A 10170-nucleotide genomic window follows, 5' to 3' on the forward strand; every position below is an offset into this window, starting at 1 on the left:
GCCTTGCTGATTTACACTTTAGAGGATAAAAGAGATTTAGTAGCTCAAATAGTGCGAGATAAAAAAAAAGAAAAATCTTCACTGAGAATTGGTTTGGTGAGGCTTGTAACAATAAATTAATATAAAAACTTAACGTGCGACCCAGTGGCGTGAGCATCGGTGGCGTGGTTAGTTCCAAAGACATAGCCAACAACTTTACACAACTATTATTACCAAAATTAAATTAAATACATTATTAACATAACAATTTATATACCTTTCTTAAAAAACATTTTGTATTTTTTTTTATACTTTTGAGACGTAAGTATTTTATATTTATAAAATGCAAAATATTTTACTGCTAAGTTTCTCCAACATTACCATTCAAATTCTCATATAAATGGCTCGACAAAAGGCCACTAGAGAGAGGGTGTTTTCATTATGGTGGTATTGGCAGGCGCGGCTCACTCCCGCGATTTTGTTCTCCGCTACTAATACTAGTAGATATCTGGGGTCTGGGGCCCCCTAGCTAGTGTGGTATTCTTCTATTCAGTGGTTGCCGGCGGTTGTCGGCGTTGCCGCGCACTGTCTCGGATCGCCCGTGTGACGCGTTCGCTCAAGCTTTATTTTATTTACGTCGCAAGCGAAACGAATGCGTTTTTTATTTGTATAATAAGTGTATAGGAGTGAGGTATGTGTACAAAAAGACGGACTGTAAATAAAATTAATAATTGCATGTTAACATAACCCACGTTAACATAACCATTTGCTATATTTCTGTGGGTGTCGGGGGTGCGACGTGGTCGCCAACAATAAATATCATCTATTATGGTGTGGTGACACTTTACTTGGTATTGCGTATTCGCGTTGCGTTAATGACATCTCCGTCACTCGCGCTAGCAACGATATAGCGCATCTCTTTCACACACGCAAATATTTCTGCGAATATGCCAAGTGAAGTGCCAGCATTACGTCGAACGATCGCTCGCGACGACCACGGGTTTTTGGTGGAGCGATTGGAAACGAACGATATTGAGGGCGTCACGTCACAGTCGTTGCGGACGTTTAGTGGAACTAACCCATTCTGTGCTAGACGTCACCAAGACGTCACTGTCGCTGTTTGACATTGAATTGACACATCCATCATGATCATGATCATTCCTTCCTAGTCCGTTTGCGATCCGTAGTGTGTTGCGTGTAGATTTCTAATTATTTCGTCGTGAACGAATAAGAAAACTGGGATCATGATAGTTTAAAAATATTAATTAACTTTTTATAAAGATGCTTCGAAAATATTTTTCTCGTGCAGTCAAATACGGAGTGGTAAGCGGTGTAGCAATCGGTGGTACTGCGTATGCTGCGAAATACGATTATAACGCCTCAACCTTAGTCAGGATCACGAGAACAGCAGTCACAGCTATAGATATTGGAAGGACCTATAAAACAATGTTATACAGTAAAGACTGGGATACGAATTCAAGCGAGTACCTTGAAGTGAAAAGTGAAGCTCATAAGATCAGTGCAGAGAAATTGCTTGAACTGTGTAAAGCCAACAAAGGTGCGTATATTAAGGTCGGTCAACATGTTGGAGCGTTGGACTACTTACTACCAAATGAGTATGTAACCACAATGCGGGTTCTGCATAAAGATGCACCTCAAAACTCTGTGGAAGAGTTGTACAAAGTCATTAAAGAAGACCTAAATGAAGATGTAAGTATTACTTAGGTTGATTCATATAAATAAAATTCAGCAGGTGAAATCTACTATAATTTTTTAATAGTATGAGATTAAGCAGTTCATGTACTTGTCTCTTGTTTTACTGATAATTAAAATATATAGCATAGTAACACACAGGGGTTGTTTCACCATCCATTGTTTCATCTTAACTGATGGATTTGTTTTGTTCGAATAGACTGTGACGGCATCACATTTAACTGTCAGTTAAGACCAATCAATGGATGGTGAAACAGCCCTTTAATACTACTTAAGGCTCGAAAAAAATCACAACAACAAAACAAAATGTTTTATGGATTTTAGGGCAGTTTATTCCACTTGACTTAGTACCAATCTAAGAAAAGTTTCAATAATGTAAAAACAAGACAAATATGAAAACATACCATAAAAAGTGTACTAAAAATGTGTGTACAAAATAGTCTATTTTGATTTCCTTGATTTTCTCTCATTTTATTCCTCTGCATAAGTGGATGATTCTGTTGATGCTGTAATTTTTTTTTTCTAGCCTAACAATTTGTTTAGTGAATTTGATACTGAGCCATTGGGTACTGCTTCTCTAGCTCAAGTACATAGAGCCAAATTGAAAGATGGTACAGAAGTTGCAGTCAAAGTCCAGCACCATTTTGTACGTAAGAATATCCAAATAGACATAACATGGATGGAACTTGTTCTCAAGGCCATGGCAAAGATATTCCCCGAGTTCCAAATGCAATGGCTCATAGATGAAACCAGGAAAAATATTATGAAAGAGCTGGATTTCCTGCAAGAAGGGAGGAATGCTGAGAAAGTGGCTAAAATGTTTACAAATTATTCCTGGCTGAGAGTACCAAAGATATTTTGGGACTACAGTACTGAGAGAGTTCTTGTTATGGAGTATGTACATGGTGGACAAGTTAATGATGTAAAATATATTGATGTAAGTATACCCAATGTATTACGTTTATCATGACAGTTTCTTCATCAGAATAAAAATAATAAGGCGATTGTCACTTTGACTCATAAGACAAGTCAAAATAGCCTTTGATGTTTTAATAATTTTAATATATTGAACCTAAAGGTGGTAAACAGATTTCTTGTTGACTATACTCCCCAAAAACTACGCACAAAAAAACATGCTTTCTTTTCTGTAACTACCTCACACTATGTTCTTGTATAACATCCATATAAGGCAATCCGGAAGGTGAGAGAAGCATCAGTTCATCAGTCTTCGGATGAAACACCATGTAGTTAGTGTATACAAAGTTTGCTATACTTATCATCACTGACATCCAACTGGCATCACATAACCTTATTGCCCTTATTTTAGCCTTATTGTTCTTTCACCACTTCTTTCTCTCACATGGTATAAGACGAGGGTAGAATCATGAATGTTAGTGTCAGACAATACTGCCTCAACAGAAATTGAGTAGTTATGGCCAGTGATGTGCAGTGAGCAACCTTGTTGCTGATATTGGTTTGTGTGTGCGGGTGCAAGAATTGGCGCTGGCTACCGTCACTGCACTGCACGCTACTGGTTACAGCGCCAATGTTACTATAATGCATACCAAAGGCCAAAGTCGGGTTTCCATACTAAGTCGGCCCTTACATCGGATGAGCTTGGGTTTTTTTTGTGAGTACCTCTTATAGTGAAGAATATTTATGCTGAGTATGAACCTACTTGCAACAGTTCTTCACTTATGATTTTTTTATAGATACCACTTTTTTAATATGTCCCTTGCTTAGAGAAACCTCAACAAACACAGGAAAAAAAAAAGTTTTTTTAATGTATTTTTTTTTCGGGATGTATTCAAGCGATTTGCTTCAAATTTTAAAATGATGTTCTTTATATAGATTTGCATCGCCACCCAGAAAACTAATACTAGTGTATATAAAAAAAAATATGCCAAATAAAAAAGATTTTTTTTATGTTGTTGTGAAGTAGTGACTCCTCTAGATTTTTTTTTTCACAATGTTATGTGATGTAGTGTTAGTGAACGACTTTGCGCTCAAAGAAACCCTCGCAAAAAAGAAATTATGTAGTAACTATGACATGAGCTCTCGCAGTAACAATGATAAATATGACAAATAAATCACAGCACATTAGTAATTCATTTTTAATAATGCCAAGTCCAGGAAAAAAATATTCTTCTTTTTTAGAAACACAAAATCGACAAAGCGGACTTATGTCGGAAGCTGGGTGATTTATATTCACACATGATATTCATCAGTGGCTTTGTGCACAGCGACCCCCATCCAGGCAATATCCTCGTGAGGAAAGACCCTGGAGCCAAGGATGTTACCGTCTTTTTACTGGACCACGGTTTGTATGCTGTAAGTTTTAGTTTATGTTGATTTATTAATTAACTGCAGTGCTTCTCATGTTTCATTTAAATAATAAAGGTCTTCGCACACTATAAAGGTGATTTTCCACTGGGGAAGCGAGAATTGAGAATGCATTCTCGCGCGCCCGCTGCGGGCCGCCGCCATACAAATTTCAATTCTCGTCTCGCCCCGCCTCGTCTCGTTTCGCCGGTGATAAATTACCTTAACAACTCAACAGCCACTCGACTCAAAATAAAATGATTAAAATTTAAGCCATATGGCGTATTTCCTGCAGTAGATACAATTTTTTAAATTTATGTAAAGGTAGCGTACGATGCGTGGTCTAGGCGTCGACTACGCGTCGTACACTTTAGGTCAACTCGTATCCATTTGTCGCGCGGCGACTATGCGCTTGCGAGTGGCGGGCAACTCTGTATGTTCAACCCGACGAGCTGACCCAGTTGACTACGCATTGCCCACTCGTTGACACCACGTTGTCCACTAGAGATTGGGTGGATCACTTAATTGACTACTCAACCGAAAATTGAGTTGAGTTGGTGACGCAGTGTTGTGAAATTGATAAGTGTGCAAAGACCTTAATTTAAGTGTTGTAGGTCAGTCGATCCTGCTATTTCATTTTCTTTTTTTACATGCACATGCAATTTGTGCAATGCAGGGATTGCTTAACTAATCCAGTTTAATATTTAATATTATTGTATAGCAATATTTCTTACAAAATTTCTTATACCTACATAACATAAATGATGCTCTGTTAAGACATAGACGTTAATTAGTTATTTGCGTGCAAAACACGCAAAGAATATTTCATAATTTTTATTATGAGGCTGATGTTAAGTATTAGAAAATAGAAAGTTAGGCCGCTTGTAGTTGTCCGTTGTTTTTACCGGACAACGGACCTTTTTTTTGCGGTTTTGCGGTGTTGTATGGCTTACAGCTAATGTTGACCGGCGACATAGCCATAAAACACCGCAAATCCGGCAAAAAAAAAACGGTGCGTTGCCCGGTGAAATAACGGACGTCTCTACAAGGAGGCCACTATTTCATCCTAACTATTCTGTAAGTTAGTTTGGAAAACAATGTACACAAATAGGGCAGAAGTACCGTTTGTGGCCATTTATTGTTTAAATATACGTTTGAAATAAATGTATAGTAATAAATCATTACAAACTTTATACGTTTCAGTATAAGCTTTTGATTACTCACTAAACATATTTTTTTAATACAATAACTTTTTATATATATGACTTAAAATGTCAACTGGCCAAAAAAGGGCTTAAGGTGGCCAAAACCGGTACGTCTGGTCTGCCCTAATAATAAGATTTATTCAAAACGAAACAGAAGATAGTTTCATTAATCACTAAAATTTGGCTCACAGATAATTTGTAATCTGAGGCCTTATTGCGTAACACACTTAGAATCACAATCGCTTTCACCACTTCTTTCTGTCACACGGCATAAGACGAGGGTAGAAAGAGACGGTGAATGGGATCGCGAACTTCAGAGCGTGAGACAATAAGGCCTCAGGATTACCTCATAGCTTAGATAATTTAAGACCACAGGATACTTTTATCCCGAAAATAACGATAATTAAATTCAAACGATAACGATAATAAATAAATAAAAAACAGCCAAGTGCGAGTCTAACTCGTGCACGAAGGGTTCCCGGCAAAAAAATCTAGTTTGTTGTATGGGAGCCCCCCTTAAATATTAATTGAATTTTAATTTAATTATTTATTTTTAAAGTGATTATACAACTAAATATTTCAAGCGTACACCTGTTGCCGTTATTAATATCAAGCAAAAAACGGCCAACAAAATTACGTTTGTTGTATGGGATGGGAGCCCCCTTAAATATTTATGTTATCCTGTATTTAGTATTTGTTGTTATAGCGGCCACAGTAGGTAATACATAATTTGTGAAAATTTCAAGTGTCTAACTATTACGGCAAGAGAGATAGAGCCCTGTGACAGACGGACGGACAGACAGATAGATAGACAGACAGATAGTGAAGTCTCATTAATAGGCTTGGTTTTTGGAGTCTTTTTGTATTTTTTATTTCAACTCCAAATTTTGTTACTTTTACGGTCACCTGTAAAATCCACATCGAAAATACAAACTGAAACATAGATGCACAGAAAAACCAGAAAAAGAGACCAGCGCTGGGAATCGAACCCAGGTCCTCAGCATTCCGTGCTGCGTGCTATACCGCTACACCACCATGGACAGGAGTACAGACACTAATTTCTCCTATGCACCACATATCTCCTTGTTTGTTTCTTATTTAGTCATTAAAAGGGTTCCGTTGGAACCCTTTGGGTACGGAACCCAAAGCATAATAGGTACTAATACAAACGGTAGGTCCAGCAGCAGATTGATAGCAGCTAATTCTTTTACAGACCCTGACAGATAAGTTCCGCTACCACTACTCGAAGCTATGGCTTTCGATTATATATCGAGACCGCGAAGAAATGAGGGTCCACTCCGAAGCACTGGGCATTCGGAAGGAGCTGTACGGTCTCTTCGCTTGCATGGTCACCGGCAGGCCGTGGGATTCCATAATGAAAGGCATTGGCAGGACCAAGCCGTCTTCTGAAGAGGTTGGTTATGTTGTTTCACACCCAGTCAGAACAAATGTACCTAAAATATCAGGGGACAATTTTAACACCAATTGACCTAGTCCCATACTAAGCAAAGCTTGTTTTATGGATACTAGGCAACGGATAAATATACTTAAATAGATACATAAATACATATTAACAGTCCAAGACTCGAAAACAAACATTCGTATTATTCATACAAATATCTGCCTCGGCCAGGGATCAAACCCGGGACCTTAAGCTTCATGTCAGGTTCTCTAACCACTTGGCCATCCGGTCGGGGTTTTGTTCCTGTGTCACAATCAGCTAGGCTAGACGGGGCAGTGCCCCGGGGCCCCAAGCTCAGGGGGCCCCTCGACTCTGACTTAAAAAACAATAAATGACAAATCTGTACTTTGGTTACCTAGCCACGCCACTGGTCACAATATTTTTTTATATTTTAGTGAAATCGCCCTCTTGTGAACTATTAATTTATTCTCGAAATCTCAAGCTTAATGCAATGTAAACATAAAATGTGCTAATGCGTTGTCCAACAATATAATCATCACCTCATTTACCGTTCTATTTACCTATGCTATACGTAATGCGTACAAAATTGACAGACAAAGTTCAATAACGTTGATTGCGTCAGTTGTGTGTGTTAGTTAAGGCCAGTTTAGGCCGTTCGCGTTCCTATTTCACCACGCTAATAGGTACAGTCACCGGCATTAATATCTGCCACAGCGGAGCGTGCAAAAATATCTGACACGTCCTTCCGGCCGTAGAAATAGGTGCTGGTGACTGTACTACGGTACTATACTCAATTGTCTACGCGTAAGACCCACTTGAGGATATAAAAAAAATTTGAACTTGATTGATGTTCGGTTCGAATTGTGAAAACAGACGTTACGGTATTTGACAACTCCTGATTTTGCCCTATCTTAATATTATTATGAAAATATAGATATACAGATAGTGTTTAGCGAAGAGAAAATTTAAATCGGTTGAAAATTGGATTAATAGTGATTTTTTGAAAAATCTATATACCTGTCTCTTTCTCAAACGCATTTCTCTATTCTCTGTCTTATCTTGAATTTCAAACCTTTATAACTTTGTTATTTGTAAAGGTAGCTTAAAAATTGTTTTTCTATTCGATAACAGGCATTGTGTAGTTTTAATTTATAGAACGTATACAAAATAGTCAAATACCGTATTATGACGACTAGGAGGAGAAATAATAATTCTTGTTTCATAATTCATAACATAATTATCATTAAAAGATACAAGAAGTACTGACAAAATGCCCTTCATTTTTATAAGCATTTAAAGATTATTGGGTGAAGACCAAAAAGTTGCACAGCGTTAAAGCTGCGTTAGCGCGTACTTTTAATTTCCATTAACAACAACCATTTCCAATAACAATTATCCATACATTTGACGGGTCATCCTTCATCCATCATTATACCCTATTTTTCCCTTTCTTTATTTTTTTTTACCGTACAACGGCTGACCCACTAGACACTGGCAAAATGGTCTTCCGATGGACAGTCATATATTTTTTTAAACTAAACTATCTAAATATACAAAACTTATCTTTTCAGAAAACGACATTCCAAACCGAATTGCCTAATTTCCTTCACTACGTGACTCAGTGCTTGGAGCACGTGGACCGGCAAGCTTTGCTGGTTCTGAAGACAAACGACCTGATCCGCAGCATAGAATATGCACTCCATATGCAGGATAGGATGTGCGGGTTCCTTGTCATGAGCCGGTGTTGCATGGAGAGCGCGTACCGGCAAGAGTATAAGGTACATTTAACCTTTTCGTTTCTGCAGTCATACACAAAATCCATGTATTCTGGCATTTAGTGAAATGCCAAATGATATCTCCTCAGTCCTGTAAGAGAGTTAGCTCGTTAGCAGAGATGATGGCCTTACGTGCGTCCGTAAGGCGACTTAACTCGGCTAGGTGAGACGCTTTTCATGCAGGTTGTGCAAGCTTCCTCACAATGTTTTCCTAGTGTTTAATTATTATTATTATTGATTGGTGCTTTAATCTTAAAATGAGAATTTAAAACCACAAACAAAATATACCTACAAACGGCGAAATTCACGACGAACTGTGAAAAGTGAAGTTTTCCAAGATAATCTGGTTAGTTCGTGTACCTATGTTTTATTTGTTCATGTTTGTTGCACTGTATTCGATAAATTCAGTGAAGAATGAGTCACAATTAAGGCGTTCGTTTTTGAAACTGTTTAGTTACCTGTCGAAATTAAATGAATATTTCGATACCCGGTAAGGCGGTAACCATAGACATAAAGTTTTGGATTAGCACATAAAACAGTGCGTTTGTGAAATTATTAATTAGTTTGTGATTTAAGTAGGACTTCCGGCCAATTGATGCAGCTGACAGCGGTTATATATATATACATATAACAATTTTGGAAAAACACCAGCTGCCGGTCCATTCAAAATTAACCAAGTATAGGACGAGAAAGATCGATTAGACCACCCATCAAGATGGTGTTGATTTGATTATAAAGGTATACATTTTTTTTGTTTCAGGACACCTCTTCATTGTGGAAAAGACAATACATCAGCTTGAAATTTGCGTGGTCAGTAGTGATACTGTACTTGTACGCTGCATATCTTAGTATAATAGACAACGTGAAGATACCATTTGGTAAAGACGTGAAGATTAGATTGGCCAACCAAAACTTTAGTTAGTAGGTACAGTGAATAGATAAATCTGAGAAATCACCAAATACCTAAACCGTACTTCTGTTGCAGTGTAGCTGCATGTTTATTATTTATTTTTAAAACTTGACAACGAAAGTCCAAGTTTGCTTGTTGGTGTTGGTATTACTGTTTTAGACATTTTAACCCCTCGTATGTATAGACACGGATCCGCGCCAGTTCATTTATTGCGTTAGCACGTATCCGTTCCAAAGCTACCATATACATAGTATATGCATAGTATGTTCACATTTTACTAAAATTTCTACTTTACTGCTGTAAAACATAGGTCAAAAATAATTTACACCGATTCCGAATGCGGCCGCAATTGAGGTGTCAAATTGTGAAACCGATCCCGCATACGATGGGTTAAATCAATTATGTTTGTCGTCTCGCCTTTGCCATACCGAGGTCTAATTTAGGTACAAATTTTTTGAATACTCTATACATGTTTTACTCTCGATTATATTTAGATGTAGTGTAAGTATTTATTTAATTATTAGAGAGTTGTGTGCAATAGCAACTTAATTTCATCAAATACCTCGAAGAGACCATGTAGAGATTGTTTGAATGAAATACTGATAAAGTTTGTAAAGTGTATAGTGACCTACGTCATACTAGAAAGTACATAAATTATATTTTTTATACATACTACAATGTTTAGCTATGGTTTTTTATGATGGCAAAGAAGCATATATCATTCCTAGTCATTAGTAGTCTTCTATAATAACCTCTGTACCTCAATATCCACTGTTGGCTTGCATGCTAAGATATTGGTCAATATTGTTGGTCTGTATATCGCCTTTCACTGATTTGATTGTC

At 37.4% G+C, this 10170-nt stretch overlaps 1 protein-coding gene across 1 annotated transcript; it reads left to right on the forward strand.

Moving 5' to 3' along the window:
* Nucleotides 1-993: 993 nt before the first annotated feature.
* On the forward strand, nucleotides 994-10011 carry Adck1 (aarF domain containing kinase 1). Its single transcript, XM_074098817.1, has 6 exons — nucleotides 994-1689; nucleotides 2219-2629; nucleotides 3850-4023; nucleotides 6433-6633; nucleotides 8214-8420; nucleotides 9178-10011. Exons 1-6 carry the CDS (start codon nucleotides 1261-1263, stop codon nucleotides 9337-9339), a joined length of 1584 nt encoding a protein of 527 aa, XP_073954918.1. The 5' UTR covers nucleotides 994-1260; the 3' UTR covers nucleotides 9340-10011.
* Nucleotides 10012-10170: the final 159 nt, after the last annotated feature.

This window comes from Choristoneura fumiferana, chromosome 16, assembly GCF_025370935.1.
Source record: "Choristoneura fumiferana chromosome 16, NRCan_CFum_1, whole genome shotgun sequence".
Lineage (NCBI taxonomy): Eukaryota > Metazoa > Arthropoda > Insecta > Lepidoptera > Tortricidae > Choristoneura > Choristoneura fumiferana.

What these genes read in the sequence shown, in the direction of transcription:
- Adck1 (XM_074098817.1), top strand. Translation starts at nt 1,261, where the DNA reads ATGCTTCGAAAATATTTTTCTCGTGCAGTCAAATACGGAGTGGTAAGC. An exon ending in CCAAGCCGTCTTCTGAAGAG is followed by an intron (nt 6,634 to 8,213) that starts GTTGGTTATGTT and finishes TTATCTTTTCAG; the next exon opens with AAAACGACATTCCAAACCGA. An exon ending in CGTACCGGCAAGAGTATAAG is followed by an intron (nt 8,421 to 9,177) that starts GTACATTTAACC and finishes TTTTTGTTTCAG; the next exon opens with GACACCTCTTCATTGTGGAA.